This window comes from Cucurbita pepo, chromosome 1, assembly GCF_057944985.1.
Source record: "Cucurbita pepo subsp. pepo isolate OVF chromosome 1, ASM5794498v1, whole genome shotgun sequence".
In the NCBI taxonomy this organism is placed as follows: domain Eukaryota; kingdom Viridiplantae; phylum Streptophyta; class Magnoliopsida; order Cucurbitales; family Cucurbitaceae; genus Cucurbita; species Cucurbita pepo.
Window position 1 is genome coordinate 2,515,612 of NC_141798.1, and position 16,500 is coordinate 2,532,111.

The 16,500-nt window shown below is 35.1% G+C and overlaps 3 protein-coding genes across 3 annotated transcripts; 2 read left to right on the plus strand and 1 right to left on the minus strand.

Moving 5' to 3' along the window:
- Positions 1-1,077: 1,077 nt before the first annotated feature.
- DJ1B (Class I glutamine amidotransferase-like superfamily protein) lies at positions 1,078-6,287 on the minus strand. The gene is made up of 8 exons (XM_023698981.2): positions 6,054-6,287; positions 5,734-5,934; positions 5,068-5,217; positions 4,785-4,967; positions 4,096-4,176; positions 2,434-2,634; positions 2,222-2,362; positions 1,078-1,484 (listed from the first exon to the last, which is right to left on the minus strand). Exons 1-8 carry the CDS (start codon positions 6,198-6,200, stop codon positions 1,278-1,280), a joined length of 1,311 nt encoding a protein of 436 aa, XP_023554749.2. The 5' UTR covers positions 6,201-6,287; the 3' UTR covers positions 1,078-1,277.
- A 578-nt stretch (positions 6,288-6,865) lies between these two features.
- LOC111811940 (ubiquitin-conjugating enzyme E2 36) lies at positions 6,866-10,368 on the plus strand. The gene is made up of 8 exons (XM_023699017.2): positions 6,866-6,996; positions 7,199-7,226; positions 7,408-7,494; positions 8,005-8,063; positions 8,988-9,029; positions 9,118-9,191; positions 9,359-9,456; positions 10,095-10,368. The coding sequence occupies exons 1-8, from the start codon at positions 6,961-6,963 to the stop codon at positions 10,130-10,132; spliced, it is 462 nt and encodes a 153-aa protein (XP_023554785.1). The 5' UTR covers positions 6,866-6,960; the 3' UTR covers positions 10,133-10,368.
- A 1,203-nt stretch (positions 10,369-11,571) lies between these two features.
- LOC111811931 (tubby-like F-box protein 7) lies at positions 11,572-16,107 on the plus strand. Its single transcript, XM_087117281.1, has 4 exons — positions 11,572-12,181; positions 12,738-12,825; positions 14,060-14,189; positions 15,302-16,107. Exons 1-4 carry the CDS (start codon positions 11,831-11,833, stop codon positions 15,882-15,884), a joined length of 1,152 nt encoding a protein of 383 aa, XP_086973407.1. The 5' UTR covers positions 11,572-11,830; the 3' UTR covers positions 15,885-16,107.
- The last annotated feature ends 393 nt before the right edge of the window (positions 16,108-16,500 follow it).

Below are 16,500 nucleotides of genomic sequence, written 5' to 3' on the forward strand. Positions count from 1 at the left end.
TGATTGCATCCATTAATTTATTTTTCCTATAAGTTTTTAAAAATGGGTAGTGGTGGGCCCACCATATTTAAATATAAGAGAATGGTGGCTTCAATGTTACACGGAAAATTCTGTTTTTTTCTTTTTTTTTTTCTTTTTTACAAAAGACTAAATTACAAAAAATAATAATAATAATACATTAATTTGACTTATCGTTAAAAAAATATATATTCATATTCTTGCAACAAAAAAAATTACAATACTAAAATTATTGAAGCATAAAATCTCAAAAGGAATTAAGTATCATTTTTTAAAAAAATATTAAATATCATGGACCAATTTTAAAAGTAATTAAATGCCGAAAACTATCTGAACTTTTAACGGCAAATGAAAACGAGAGTTTTCAACATTTGGACGTTTCGAAGGCATCGTTGAAACCTTTATTTACTCAAATGGAAAATATAGGGGCAGCGGGATTAGAATTTAGAGTTCAGGGTTTAGTGGTAGGGTCGGTGCTGCGCTTTCAGAGAAGCATGAGACCGAAAGAAAAAGACTTCCACGTCTTGGTAGATGGTCGAAGGTCTGTCTTAGAATCCAAACATTTATAAGGAAAATAAAGTTTAAAGGAAAAATGACAATAAAAAAAAAAACTAAATTACTTCTTCTGAGGGTTTGATATCAGCCTGAAAATAACACGAGCTAATAAATAGGGCTATGTCGTCTTTTCGCCTCGATGTCGTCTATCAAAAATAGTTCATATTATTTAATAAAACTCGTGTTACTCAAGCTTCAGATGCTGCACGTGCAAGGACTTATATACGTGTGTGTGAGTATTTAAACTAGTTTGTGCAAATCTCAACTGTTTTAAAGGGACAACTATTTAGCTCTACTATATTTCATGTCCAACCTCCAACCTAACTCGTAAGGTGTTAAATTCTAGATAAGTAACTACCATGAATTGAACTCAATTCTGAGACTAGTCATTTGTTATTTACACAACACTAGTCGACAATTCGGCGAACCCATGAGAGTTAAGTCGCACCAACCGGGGTTAACGATCCATAATTATTCCTCCAATATGGATTCCAAAAACATAGATTAAAAAAGAAAACCTCAAGTTAAGACCTTGCATTTCAGGGTTTATATAACTCAGTTTATTATTCAACAAACATCTATACAAAATTTCGAAGTGGATTCACACGTTCAAATGAGTATCCAACTCTCCAGTTCATACAAGTCATTCCATTCATAGTAGCTAAGATAACGAAACACTCACAGTGAGAATGCTCGAATGACATTTATTCACTGATGAAGACCATTGTTTTTCCCAGCCGGACTGCTATGTCCCTACAAAACAGCTTCTCCACGATTGCCAAAGAAAACTCCATCGTAGTTCCAGGTCCCCTGCTTGTAATCAGGTTTCCGTCAACTACCACCCTGTCTTCGATTTCGCTTTTGTCGGACAGTTTGTCGCACAATGCAGGAAAAGCAGTGGCTTTTTTATCCTGAAATGGTAGCAAGCTCATTTTATATTAAAACCGTACTATAAATGAATGAAAAGTAAAAACTGGTTCTTGTTAAAGTTCTTAAATGGTAATGAGCATGAAATCATACGGGACAAGAAAAAAGTCCATTGAAATATTCAACTCCTTGCATGCTTCATTTCCGAGGTCAGAAATTAGGGACCAAGAATGAATTATGGATTTCAGGGAGTCAAAAAATTTGAGATAACCAATATCATAGATGAAGTTGTCGAGAGAACTTTAATCAATATTGTCAATATGTCCAATGTACAAAAGTTCAAGATCGTATGAGGAATACTGCAAATTGTTTCAGTGTCTTTTTTTTCTTTGAATATCTACGAGTGTCTAGACTAGTTTGTGACAATTTCAACTAATCTTGCGAATAACCGACTAACACTACCATATTTAGTTGCTAAAGAAACACGTAGGGTTTAAAATCCTAAATAGGTATCCACCATGGATTGAATCCCAATCTCTCATTATGAAAATCTTACAATGCAATCTACTTAGCCTGCTAATAGATATGCACAATGTATATGAAAGAGACGCAAAATTTATATGAAAGCTCGCCTTTGTTGGAGTAACATGAAACTAATGACTGATTAGTTACAAGAGATACACTCTGGTTCAGCGAAAATAATGCTGTATGAGATTTATAACTTAGTGTATAGGGCCGTAATCAGGAGATGAAAGTAATAGAAAATATGGTAAGTTAATACCTTCAACAAACCATGGGGTTCTAAGACCAGAGCTGGGGATGCACATATTGCTCCATAGGGTTTGTTTGATTCTCTCTGGTTCTTTAGTAGATTAATCAGTTTTTCAGATTTTGCAAATGCTTCGGCGCCACCAAGCCCTCCCTGCAAATATGCAGGTCAAATTTAGTTCAAATTAATCAATAATACATACAATCCAAAAAATTCAAACTCACAGGCAAAACTATTAGGTCGTATGACTGTTCAGCAGCCTCATCGAGAAGTAAATCTGCCTCCAGTTTAACTTTTCGAGAAGCAAGAATCTCTAGTTTGTCCTCAACAGAAGCCACCACCACTTTCCCTTTTGCTCGTCGAAGAATGTCAATGATCATAACAGCCTCCATTTCCTCAGTGCCATCAGCTATAGGTACGAGAATCTGAAAGCAAAGTATGAATATTACCCACTATACACTTAGTAATTCCAATTTCAAATTAAAACAAGACTACCATTTAGTTGGAATAATTGTTTGGTGATAGTACTATCTCTGGAATAAAATTAAAAATGAACACCAACGTTGTTTAGATTAAATTATTTAACTAATAGCAAATAAAAATTTTATAATTCTTCATATAGCTTGATATATGAGAGTACCTCAAGAACGTTGAAAATGTCCCCATGATTGTAACTATTTTTAACTATTGAACACTATAGTTTCTAAATAGTAATTGGTATCCTTGTCTTAACAAAGGTATTGAACTTTGTGTAGATACAACATTTTTTGCGGTGCAAAAGATTTAAATTTCTTCACGCATCAATCTGGTTTCTAAATCTAGACTTCTACTCAATTTCCAGCCAAAGCATGTTACTTTCCAACTCCTTCAAAGGTCTCGGGAAATATAAAGGTGTAAGGACATCATCAAATAAATCCATTCCACAGGTAATTGTGTTCCTTACAACTGCCTAACAATGTTTTAAGAGGATTAAGGCACAAAATGAGGTGAGGCGTAAACTCTTAGGCATTATGAGGTGTAACCCTCATTTTAAATAGAAAAAAATAAATAAACAGTGTAAAAACATAAAATATTATGTTCCAAATATTGCAATATTCATATAAAAGTTTAAAATACATCATTTATTTAATTGGAACCAAACATGATATCTAAAAAACTAGAGAAATATTTTAAATAAAAAAAAAAGAGAGAGAGAGAAAGAGAGAACACTTTAAAAAGTTAGAAAAAAAATACTGAAAAAAAACACATTGATTCTTTTTAATTAGAAGTTAGAAAAAAAATATTTAACAAAATCAAGAAACTTGTACTCCTTAAAAAAAAAGTTAAAAAAAAAATAAAAAATAAAAAATCAAACCACAAACAGTAGTAAAAGGGTAGATTGAAAAGGCGAAGGTAGTGGTCTGGCATCACAGAAAAGACAAAAAAGAAAGAAAAAAACTGAAAAGAAAACGGTGCAATAAATAATAAACAAAAGAAAAGAAGGTTGAACTCATTAAATAATGCACTACCACCGCCAAAAGCCACCACAACTAGGAATTTGTAGAGGTGTTGGAGCTTCAGTTGAGGCTTACGCATTTCAACCTCAAAACGTAAGGGAAAAAAAAAAATCCAGAGGCTACGTTAATCAGAAACTATTTCATGACTATCTCTGTACTAGACCAGTAGACTTAGTATCCAACACCTCCAATCAGATATACATACAGATGTACGTTGATGGATATTGAAATAGATTTAGACAACATATTCTAAACATGTCAAGAAATAACTCGTATAATTGAAGCACTTTTTCCCTGTCAGAAAGCAGAAGGGACTATTGTTTGATGCATAATAGAAACAAGTTACAGTGGTTGCAACTATTGTAAATGAGTAGAAGACATAAACCTTACCCTTGGGCCATCACCAAATGTCCACTTCTCTTGATTATACTCAGCAATAGTATATTCATGACCATGGTTGGAACGCAACAACTGATGAGACATTAAAAGAGTGCATATGGATAAGCAAACGTTGCATCAAAGAAGGATCTTTGACAAGAAAATACAAGCATTAGTCACTCTGGCAATTGACAAATATCTAAAAGTGATGAAAAGGAAATAGAAGTATAAAGTAGTAAATGTTCCCAGTACCCTTCTTTTGGGAGAAGCAGTATCTTATTTTCTTTAATTCAATTTCCTTCATTTATGTACCTTGTTCTTTGAATAGAGGTCACCCACAGATGAAGGCATTCATATCAAAACCATCGATGATAGGTAAAATCCTTTCAAGAAATCCTCATTATCGTAAAAACATAAGCAGGCAAGGGGACCATCTTCAAGCCAATTAGCTACTTTCACTAGGGGTTTTTCTAAATTCCATTCTTTTTGTACTTTTTCAATTCAATACTCTCGCATGAATGACCAACCCCACTCTTCTCATCTCTGTTGTTCTCTTTTCCATCACAGTAATTGCTCAATTGCGCTCTGCCTATTTTCATCTAGCAATTATAGATGTATGTTTTTACCTCATCTATTTAGAATAAATATACGCGTGTGTGAGCAGCCAAGTGTACGAAAAATGTAGAAGAAAAACACTGTACCAAAGGTGCAGAAACTTCATCAGCCTCCTCTTTCCCATACAACTGCTCAACCAGCGCAACAGCAAACTCCAAGGTAGTACCAGGCCCACGACTTGTCACTACTTGGCCATCAATCTGTACTCGGGATTCAACAGCAGTTGCAGTAGTTCCAAGTTGCTCCATAAATGATGGATAGCATGTGGCCTTTCAAGGACAAGATTTTGAATAAAAGTAAAATTGCGCAAGCAATTCATCATAAATCAAAACAAGACTTGAATCTCAAGAAAAATAACAGCCAGCTTACTTTCAACCCCTTCAGCAAACCCCATGAGCCAAGCACCACTGCCGGTGAAGCACAGATTGCAGCATAAAGTCGACCATCTGCAGCTTGCTTCTTCACTATGTTCTCCAAAACTGCACAGTCTCTAAAATTGGTAGCACCTGGCATACCTCCCTAGAGAGCGAGAAAGCAGAAATTATGCTTCAATAAAACAAACAGTGAAACCTAGTCCAATGAAAAGGGGCATATAGGACTCTGAAAAACCAAGTACATCATAATGGTAGCACCATTGGGCTTGAAGTTTCAAAGCAAATGAGTCATACAATCAATATGGCAACGCAAAATACAGCTATCGATTATTATCAAATATGACCCAAAATGATGGATATAAACCACATAAATCAACTGCTCAACTCCAGATTTGGTTACTATATGCAATGGTGAGAGTGGTGCCCCCATACCGAGAACTTTTGATAAAATCAAGTCAAGATATCATTACTAGGAGATTCGAAATGAAAGAAATCGGACTCCATAGGAAACAGAAACCCTCGTCGCCGATCAACCTTCAATCAACAAATTCTCGAAAACAAAAAAGCGCGGCATCTCTCCAAACCAAACGTCAAAATATTAAAAACGCAATACCTAGCCAACATACAGCAACAAATTAAAAAGGAGGAGAGAAATTCATACAGGAAGTGCGACGAGATCGAAAACAGTGTCCTCGCAATCAGAAATGAGAGAATCAGCAACAATCTTAATCTGATGAGCTGCATCAACACGAAGATGATTCTCCACGGAAGCGACGGTAACATCAGCTCCAGCACGTCGAAGAACGTCAATGGTGATGACTGCCTCGAGCGGCTCGGTGCCGTTCGCAACCGGAACCAAAACCTAAACATCCAACAATAAAAAATTGCAAACAGAAACAAAATTGACAAAAATGAAACAACACAAAGAAAAGGAAATCTCTATGAGAAGAAGATATTCCAATTCGGCAGACATGATAAGACCTTGCGAGCAGGTGAAGACGCCATAGCAGCACGGATGGAGAAGAAGCGGTATCTGCGAGAATGTAGTTGAGGAGTGAGCTTGGTTGGTGTGAGAGAAAAGCGTAGAAGAGGCGAGAAAGGTCCTAGTACTAAACGTGAAATTGCCATGTGTACTAGGAGGGCAGAACGGGTAATTTACAGTAGGTCTCAGTCGTCTTAAGACGCATCCGTGCTTGAGCTCGAGCTTTGGCTATGGCGGAAATGATTCGATGAATTATCAAGTTTTCGTTGTACGGGATCACGTTCGCTGTGGTTCCGCCACGTCATCCGATCCCCTATTCAAATAACAGAATATTGTTTTTAATTAGGGTATATTATTTATAAAGTAATACATTCAAATTACTAGTAATATATTTTATCACGCCATTTGATAAGGATTTAAATTGGGAATACTACTTAGCGGCTAATCTGAAAGAATGACACTTCGTCAGCTCAAGTTCTCCAATTACAGCCTTTCTATCCAAAATTGCAATATATGTCTGGGAGAACAAGTGACGATGGCTAGAACGATGCTGACAGGTCTCTGTGCGAGGAAAATTAGCATATGTTTGTTCCGATAAAAATTTTAGTTACTACAAAATACGACTGGAAATCAATTTTAATAATTTATATAATTTTTAAATTATAAATAATTAGTTAAATTTGTTTAAAATTTTAATAATTAGTAAATTCAATAATTAATTTTATTACATATATTAAATCACTATAAATTAGTTAATAATTGACTACGTTGAAAATAAACTTACGTATAAAACTAAAGTAATTCAATTTTGTATTATCACAAAAAATATATATATATCGTCTCCTCTCCAATCTCTCTCTTCTTCGTCTCCTAAACCCTATCCCGAGCTCTGCAATCCGACCTCAAATGGCGAACAGTAATCTTCCCCGAAGAATCATTAAGGTAAGATCTTCGATGTTCTTCGCGATCTTCCTTGTTTTCCACCCCGATCGGTTTGTCTGGCTTGATTTGTTCGTTTGTTGGGGAAATGGTCTCGTTTTGTTGGGTTGAAGTTTTCTTTGTGGGATTTCGATGAATTTTATATGTATTTGTTAGTAGAACTGGGTTATTGATTGATTTTTTCCTACTTTGTGATCAATCGCAGGAAACTCAGCGTCTCCTCAGTGAGCCTGGTGAGTTTTTGATCATTTTAAAGGGTTTGAGTTATTCGGTTCCTGATCTTGTTACTGGGAATTGTTTGTTTTTTTGGGTATTGGGTGTGGTTAGGTTTTATGGTGTGGATTTATTCATCAGATAATTATGAAGTTGAAGTTCATTTTGATTTGATCTTGATCTCTGATAATGTGATTTTAGCCCCTGGGATTAGCGCCTCGCCTTCAGAAGATAACATGCGATATTTTAACGTGATGATTCTTGGCCCGACCCAGTCACCCTATGAAGGTAAATTACTTGACAGTACGTTGTGATTGTGGGAACGTCAAATTATTTTGAAAATTTTGCTATTCCTTTGTTGGTAATATGGATGGTTATAGAACCAACTACGTATTCAAGTGAAGATTGGCTGAAGTGTTACTGATACTGATATGTTTACTCTATGAAAATGGCATGTCGTTAACAGTGAGGATCAACTGTGGGAATATCTTTTACTCATAAAGACCTCAATTTTGTTTAGTTAAGTATTTGACTTCATAACAATATTAATTAAGCAGCATACGTTTGTGCTTGAACATTTCCTTTATGCCCCATGATGCAACAGTAGAATACTACTGTTCTGAGCTGCAAAGCTTGAGAACATACTGGTTATCATGCCACGATTTTTATTCAATAATGTTGATGTATTCCTTCAATTTGAGTTCCTTTTCTCCTTATCCTTGGTCACATTTAATGTTGTTAATCTGTTTCTATATTGTTCTTCGCATATACTTGTGCTGAATTCAATGTACTTTACAGGAGGAGTTTTCAAGTTGGAACTATTTTTGCCTGAAGAATATCCTATGGCTGCTCCCAAGGTAATTTGCAATTCATCATTCCTGGGATATCTTCCAGCACTTATTCGACAAATCCTACTTGCATTTCTTCCACTGTTGTTCTTTTCAAATAATTAGACATGTTTACCTTTTGTTTTGCTTTTCATTAAAAGAAAAAAATTATTAGCAAATGCATCCAATAAAAATCATAGGGCTAATGGGTGAGCACCAAATATTGTTGGATCATTTGAAAACTTCTTATGCCAAATGTGCTGTTAAATTTTCGTATAATTATTGAGCTACTTATGTTTTCTTGTTCTTACTTCTTGATTGTGATTTCATTTATGGATCATGAGATTGTTAAAGCTTCGTTTGATATTGGATTTGCCATAATTACTATTCTTCTTGTCGATTTCGCATCTTCCCCCTGAACATATAACAAAAATTACAAGTCGTCATAATTTATTTTGCATACACGTAGTTTTTAATGTTTCACGAATCTTGACATTTACGTCTACAATACAACTTGATTCTGTTTGATCTATGGAACATGTGGGAATAAATTTATCTTGCTATTACATGAAGAAGTTTTTGGTATTTGAGATCGTCATGGTTGGAGATGGGAGGATAGTTTTTTTTTATGACCTGCTTCATCAGCCGATTGGTTTGGAAGACTGAGAATTTAACATGTTTGGCTGATTCTTTTAAATATAAGTTTGATCCACAGAGAAAAGAGACGTATCCTAAGAACTTTTTAATCAATATTGAACAATCTTATTTAAGGGTTTAATTTAATACCCCTTGATGTCCAATAACTGCATATTCTGTATCTAGGTAACCTAGGTGCTCCTATTGGAACATATTTTAACCTGTTTTGAGTGCCTCCACCGCCACCTTTTCCCTTTCATCTGATTTTCTTTTGATTTTCACATTTTTCTGTTTGTGTGATTATTTTTTGTGGACCAGGTTCGATTTCTCACGAAGATTTATCATCCAAATATTGATAAGGTAAGTGTCTACTTGCGTAGTTCTTATTGCCATCCTCACCAACATTCTGCAGAGTTGGTTACTGATGGCGTGAATTTCTGCAATTAAGCTTGGCAGGATATGCCTTGACATTCTGAAAGACAAATGGAGTCCAGCTCTACAGATACGAACTGTACTTTTGAGGTATTATAATGTTTAATGCAATTTTCCAGTGTATCCGCATATTAGCTTTGAACATATTGCATGGTCTTTCACTCATTTAATTCACTCTAGGGATACAGATCTGAAAATTTGACCACCGTGTAATTTATGATAAATTTAACTATATCACTTTGGTTTATATATCACAGTATCCAAGCACTTCTGAGTGCTCCAAACCCAGATGATCCACTTTCCGAGAATATTGCCAAACATTGGAAAACGAACGAGGCAGAGGCTGTTGAAACAGGTGAGTTGGTCTAATTTATTGCTTTTGTCGAGCTTTTCTTTTTCAATGAGTAGAGGCTGTTGAATCAATGTGGGTCGACACCTAAACTTTAAACTTTATAATTAGTTATTAATAAGAGCTTATCTATTTGATTGTGCTTGGTAAAATAAATTTTAATATAAGCCTAAGATGTCAATTGGATAAGACATAGACCCGAGATTCGAATCTTAAAAAACTTTCAATTTTGTATATATCTCGACCCACCTAGGTCATAGATTCAATTCAAATTTATGATTAGAGAAATTATTAGTGTCTTTTTGACCGAACCAAAGTGAATAAGTATAAAGAAAGATGGGTATGAAAGGTAGAAAATAATGGAAAATAATAGATTCGTTTGAACTATCTTCTTCACTGTCCAGAAAACAGGTGGGTTACATTATCATTCATCCTGTCTTAGGCTTTTGTTACTCCTGGCTAATGTTATGATTGTCTGGTAATTTTGAATAGAAGAATATAGATGAGATTTTGTTACTCCAGACTAATGTTATTTTTGTCTGGTAATTTTGAATAGAAGAATATAGATCTTCTTAGAGTGAACTAGGTTTGATTTAGTGTTTTAGGGGCTGACACCATTTTGTGATTGGTTCTTATTCTGTCAGCAAAGGAATGGACTCAATTATACGCAAGTGGCGCCTAAAGGGGGAGGAATTACAGAAGCCTTTTTTTAATGTTGTTCGGTTTAATAACATGAATCTAATGTCTATGGTGTACCCATTTGGTGTGGATTTGAATGAAAATTTGGAGGAATTTATAGTGTCAAAAAATCTCTAAAATTGCGTCTGTTTTAGCAGGGAGTGTATGCCCCCCACCATACTTTGTATGATGAATGATTAGATGGATTATATTCTTATTATAACTTCTCCTATTATCTCCTCCCAATCTTCTTCAATCTTTCTCAACCTCTATGGAATAACAACCTTTCTCCTTCCATTTATTACTTGAAATGTTGATTTAGTCCTCACCTAATATCTGTTTGGAATTGTCGAACTTTTATCTACCTTTTATTTAATGATCTAAACCACCCCATTCAAACTATATGAGTCGGATTGAATATTCAAACTATACGAGTCGGAATTTTATTCACTTATTGTAATTTTGTTGATCGGGTTGACCCAACTTACCTATAAATAGGGTTCACTACCCAATCCTAGTTTCAAATTGATACATTGTAAAATGTTTGATATTTGTTTTTTTTTTATGAGATTAAAAAACAGTATGATACCCAATTTAATTTTTTAGTTTGGGTATTGAGTCTATAATGATCCTAGGTCATGTTGGATTATCTAAACCATCAGAGTTGGGACAACAAACTCGAAATTTCAGAGTTGGTCACAAAAAAAATAAATTAAATTGAGTGGATTAACCAAAAAAAAAAAAAAAAAAAAAAAAAAAACTAAATGGTCAAATGTTCTAGTTAAAAATTGACTTCAAATTTCAAATTTGGTTTCCAGTAATAATTCCATTGCCGAGGACTAGAATTTATGTTCTACCCCTTTAAATATCTTTCTTTTTCAAGAATAAATTGTAAAAGTCAAAATTTGACTATATATATAAACCAAAAATTTTAAAAATATAATTGTTAATATTTTGAAATAAAAAGTCAGACTAAAAATTTTAAGGAATTTACAGGAATAACAACAAAAATATACCGAATAAATTGTGAAAAAAATAAATATAATTTTTACCAAAGCAAAACTAAATATCAGGTAAAAATTCACAAATTAAAACTAAAATAATATAATTTATGTAAATATAATTATTAAAAATTAATTTCAAAACATGTGGAGCATAAACACATGGAAAGTCTTCCAACTTATTATAAAATATTTTAAGTTCAATAATTAGATAGCACAAACCCATTTTGATTTTGTCACCCAAAATAAATAAATTATTTAAATAAATTAATATTTATGTGAAGAAATTTAAATAAAAAAAAAAGCGAAATATTTGAACAATTATTTTTAATTGAAAAGAAAAAAAGAAAAGTATTTGCGTTTGGATGGACCGAGTCGTGAAAGTGGAAAAGCCCAAACTCCATTTCTCGCCTCCTCAAAATGCTAAACTCACAGCACTGTCTCCTCAACGCCTCATCGCATCTTTCGCGTTTCCTTCTTTCTCCTTTCCTCACGGCCCTGTCTCTCTAACATCTCCTCCCTTCTCTCTCTCTCCGCGATTTTCCTTCCCATCTTCTGCCCTGTGTTTTCTCTCTCTAAGATCTGTCCTCTCTCTCTCTCTCTCTCTCTCTCTCTCTCTCTCTCTCTCTCTCTCTCTCTCTCTCTCTCTCTCTCTCTCTCTTCTTTCACCATGTGAGTCTGAGCCCTAAAAACCAGCGGCCATGTCTCTTCGCAGATCGTTTCTCTCTCGGAGGTTTTCCTCAAAGTCGTTGTATAGAGTTCCAAATGGTGTAGGAGATGGAATTCTTCGAGTTGCTTCGTCGGAGGTCGAAGATGGCTCTGGTCAGCCCAGCGGCGGCCGGATGCAGTCTGAATCTGCTTGGTCCTCCATGCTACCGGAGCTTCTTCGGGAGATCATTCAGCGGGTTGAGGCTTCTGAGGATAGTTGGCCTAACCGCCAGAACGTTGTTTCGTGTGCTTGTGTCTGTAAGCGTTGGCGGGATATTACTAAGGAGGTCGCCAGGGCCGCCCCTCTTTCCGGGAAAATTACTTTCCCTTCCTGCCTCAAACAGGTATTTCGTGGGATTTTGTTTCGGTAATCATCGAATTTTTTCTTGTTCTTATATTGGTTTTTGAAATTGGATGCAACTCGTTGTTGTTTGGAAGCATTTGCTTCTTCTCGTTCATATGATTCAGTTCTATCTCTTACGTGTTTTCGGTCTTAATTTATTTGAATTACTTTTCGAATTCAACCTGCTACGTATTTGGGATCGGTGGATTGGTTTTCCTAACACAGAGTTGGTTTTTGAAAATGTGTTCGTGATTTCCGGGTGGAGTTGAAGGTAGTTGGCGGTTTTCGTTGATTGGTTGAGAATTCTATTTGTTCTCGATGGGGCAAATCCAGATATTTGTTGTATTGAATGATTAATGACATGGGCTTGTTGCATTGATTAACCGAAGTTTACAAATAATTTTTTCATTTTAAGGCTACCATAATTTTTAATTTCTTTCTGAATCTTATCAGAAAGCATAGTCCTATGAATTGAACAAACGTTAATGCATTTAGAATCCTGATGGTATAATTTAAATGTCCGAACGTTCATCTAAATATGTTAATGTCTAATGCAGCCTGGGCCATGCGATCCTCCGCATCAGTGTCTTATAAAAAGGAACAAGAAGACTTCAACATTTTACCTTTATCTTGCCCTTGCACCATGTGAGTAACTTCTTGTGTATTTATTCAATTTGTAGAGGAAAAGGGTAACAACACTGAGATGGGATCTATTTATGTTATCGTCTGACTTAGGAAAGGCCGAAGTTTTTTTGCAGTCGAATTTATTGGTCTATGCAGGCTCCTCTTTCCCCTTTATTCCCTAGGAAAAGAAATTAAATGAAATACATGTTTTTGCAACCCATGAACATGATGGCCATAGTAAGAACTTAAAAAATCTTTTAAGTGGGCTCAACTCTTAATAAGGACTTGCACAGTTACTGATCATAGATAATTTGGTGGAGGGGGGATATATATTCTTTTGAATTTGGGTTCATGATGGAGTGGTATATCTTCTCTTGAGTTTTGGTCCAGGATCATATTTTGATTTGAACATTTCGTATTATAGTTTTCATTAAATAGTGAATCAACTTGAGCATTCTTTTAGGTTTTATGATTTAAATACAACTGATGAGTACCAAGGAATTGAGAATGTAACACTTGGGCCTTGGGTGAATTTTGTTTTTATCTTTGCGTTTCGTAAATGGTTTTTCTTTTCTTGTTCTCTTAAACACTTATTTTGGTGGATGTAATACTTTTTCTTTTTGCAAGTTTGGTTCATTTATCCACTGTCTTCTGATTTCTTATCCTTTTGTTTTCTTTCTTTGTTACTTTATGTTTATTCCAAAGGACCTGGTCAAGATTAGAAGTGTTTTTTGTCTTCTGTATAAGAATTCTTAGAGACTGGCATGAACAAATAACTAGGCTTATGTTTAACTTGAGTTAGGATTGATTACCATGTGGGTTACTTGGTTTGATTAATTTTTTCTTTCCCTCGCTCACATGAATGAATAATTGACTTTATGAGAAACACCCACCTTTTTAACCTAGGCTTACTCAATGGGTTAAGCTATTACAATTTTGACCAAAAGGTTGGTGATTCAAATCCCACCAAGAGAAATACCGACTTTGATTTTCTTTAACAAAACACAAAATAGAGATGACCATATGAATTGTAGTAAGATGTTCATGAATTTAACAGACTAAGATTTTTTTTAGTATTATTTTATACATATGGTTTTTTGCATTTAAATTGCAACTTTGTGTCCAGTGTATGACTTGGTGGCCACTGATGACTGACATGTCTTGCCTATCTGTTGTTTGTTATTTTCTTTTAGTAATGGAGGAATTTGTATATGTGGTATTAGCTGATTATGGTTTTTCCCTCCTACCTCTCCAGCATTTACAGATAAGGGAAAATTCCTCTTAGCTGCGCGAAGATATAGGCATGGATCTCATACTGAGTATATAATCTCTCTTGATGGTGAAGACTTATCCCAAGGAAGCAATGCTTATTTGGGGAAGTTAAGGTAAGATATTGTTGTTTAGGAAATTTAAGACGGAACAAATTCTTTATTTTGGTGCATCATACTCTTTGCATCCTGTTTTATATGCTGCTTTCTTTTCTTTTGGATATCTAATATACTAGGAGGCAAGCTAGTTTTTGATGGTGGGAATATCCATGTCTTCAGCCTGATCTTCTTGCTCTCCCACGAGGGACACTGTCATTTTTTTTTTTGAGAATTGCAAGAACCAAAACTATGAAACTATGAGTTTTAGTGGGGTAATGTCCTATAGCCACTTCTTTTTGCCTTATCTTAGTAAAAATCAATCTACCGTGTCTCTGTTTGTGGGTCACTAGTTGTGGCATCTTCTCCTTCGTTTTTTTATTCATTTAAAAAGAACAATAATAACAATTGCTGTTATTTTATGGTTCTAATTTTGTTTGTCAAGTGAAAATTTTAAAGAACATTGGTGATCAAGAGACTTGAAAAGAATTTTTACTGTTATTTTGTGGAATAAGGGCATGTTTTAGAGTGATTTTCGAATGACCAAAATCACTTCTGTCATGCCCAAGTGTAAGATGGACGATAATTACAGAAACATCTATTATTCATGAGAACTCCCAGAGTAAGCTACCTTGATAGATAACTAAATCTCAGACCTCCTTCACGCCTCTATCCCCATCCTCATACATTCTACCCCATTCTTGCCCTCTCTCTCAAACAAGGGCTCTTAGAGCATTGAGTGAGCTATAAGGTGGGCCCTTCTTTTAGTTTTCCTCCCTCTATTGTGGGCTCTCTTTCTGTTTGTGTTTGTACTCTTTTATTTTATTTTTTTCAATAAAAGCTCGGTTCCTGATAAAAGAAGATAAAATAAGATACAGTTCTTGCTGAAAGATAATCCGAGTTCTACCACATGTTTAGTCACTGTTGATAGTTCACATCTAGACTTAGGGAGGATCATTAGTTAACAACTATTTTCTCTTTTTTGTTAATGTGCGAAAAATTATTTCATTGTGTTAGCTATAGGGAAATTTGCAGCTCGAAGTTTGTTGGCACAATTTGTAAACGTAGTAGTATGTCTTTTCCTTGTAATAAAATGCACTAAGTTGTTATCCCATTTTCTGATCCCTTTGCAGCTCCGATTTTCTTGGTACCAATTTTACAATCTATGATAGTCAGCCACCACATAACGGTGCAAAGCCATCAAGCAGTAAATCAAGCCGCCGCTTTGCAAGCAAGCAAATTAGCCCACAAGTTTCTGCACGGAACTTCGAAGTTGGGCAAGTCTCTTACAAATTTAATCTTTTGAAATCAAGAGGCCCAAGGAGAATGATATGCTCTCTGAAGTGCCCAGTATCAGAAGACACTGGCACCAGCAAACCTTATGAGGACTCGAAGATGAAGAAATCCGAGTCCTTTTCTCCTTCATCTGGGTCGACAATCTTAAGAAACAAGGCCCCTAGATGGCATGAGCACCTGCAATGCTGGTGCTTGAATTTTCACGGTCGGGTGACGGTAGCATCCGTTAAAAACTTTCAACTTGTCGCTGCTGTTGACCATAGCCAGCCAGGAGTTAAAGGGGACGAAGAAACAGTCCTCCTACAGTTCGGAAAGGTAGGCGACGACACCTTTACTATGGATTATAGGCAGCCATTATCAGCTTTCCAGGCTTTCGCCATTTGCCTTACGAGCTTCGGCACGAAGTTGGCATGCGAGTAGTAGTATATTTTACCATTTTTTAAATTAAGAAACCAGGGCTTGATTGAGAAAAAAAAAAAAATGGATTTTCTTGTACATGGTGCTATGATTGTGTAATTGGGACCAACTGAAAATGAAGTTGAGAGCAACAAAAACAATATTGTGGTGCTAGCAAGCACTGTGGCTTCTTTAACTCTTCATGTATATGTAATATATAATTCAATGGATGAGAATTGTTAATTCATCTCAATGTTTTTTATTTTGTTGCAGCTCTTTAACTCTACTCATTCCCTAAACTAGTAAATCTTTTAGGTTCTTTTATTTGGGTTTCATTCCTTTTTCTTCCTCATCTTTTAAGTCGTTTTAACTCGACAATAGAATTATAGGTTTGATGGTTGGTTGTTAGGTCTTCGAAAAGTCGCATGTGCAGATGAGAGTGGACGAGCTCCCTTCCCAATTCGTTCTATTTCATCAGATTTGAAATGTGATATGATTACGAGGAAGGGAAAGTAACATCCTTCCAAGAATGAATTTCGATGATTTTTGTCAAGTAGCCTAAATAACTTTATTTTATGTAATTATAAAAAATTATATTTAATTTTACTCAAAATTTTAAATTATATAGTGTTACATTTGT

What these genes read in the sequence shown, in the direction of transcription:
- DJ1B (XM_023698981.2), bottom strand. Translation starts at nt 6,200, where the DNA reads ATGGCAATTTCACGTTTAGTACTAGGACCTTTCTCGCCTCTTCTACGC. An exon ending in CATTTGGTGATGGCCCAAGG is followed by an intron (nt 2,635 to 4,095) that starts GTAAGGTTTATG and finishes CTTTGCTTTCAG; the next exon opens with ATTCTCGTACCTATAGCTGA. An exon ending in AACCCCATGGTTTGTTGAAG is followed by an intron (nt 1,485 to 2,221) that starts GTATTAACTTAC and finishes CTACCATTTCAG; the next exon opens with GATAAAAAAGCCACTGCTTT.
- LOC111811940 (XM_023699017.2), top strand. Translation starts at nt 6,961, where the DNA reads ATGGCGAACAGTAATCTTCCCCGAAGAATCATTAAG. An exon ending in GCGTCTCCTCAGTGAGCCTG is followed by an intron (nt 7,227 to 7,407) that starts GTGAGTTTTTGA and finishes ATGTGATTTTAG; the next exon opens with CCCCTGGGATTAGCGCCTCG. An exon ending in GACCCAGTCACCCTATGAAG is followed by an intron (nt 7,495 to 8,004) that starts GTAAATTACTTG and finishes TGTACTTTACAG; the next exon opens with GAGGAGTTTTCAAGTTGGAA.
- LOC111811931 (XM_087117281.1), top strand. Translation starts at nt 11,831, where the DNA reads ATGTCTCTTCGCAGATCGTTTCTCTCTCGGAGGTTTTCCTCAAAGTCG. An exon ending in TCCCTTCCTGCCTCAAACAG is followed by an intron (nt 12,182 to 12,737) that starts GTATTTCGTGGG and finishes TGTCTAATGCAG; the next exon opens with CCTGGGCCATGCGATCCTCC. An exon ending in TTATCTTGCCCTTGCACCAT is followed by an intron (nt 12,826 to 14,059) that starts GTGAGTAACTTC and finishes CTACCTCTCCAG; the next exon opens with CATTTACAGATAAGGGAAAA.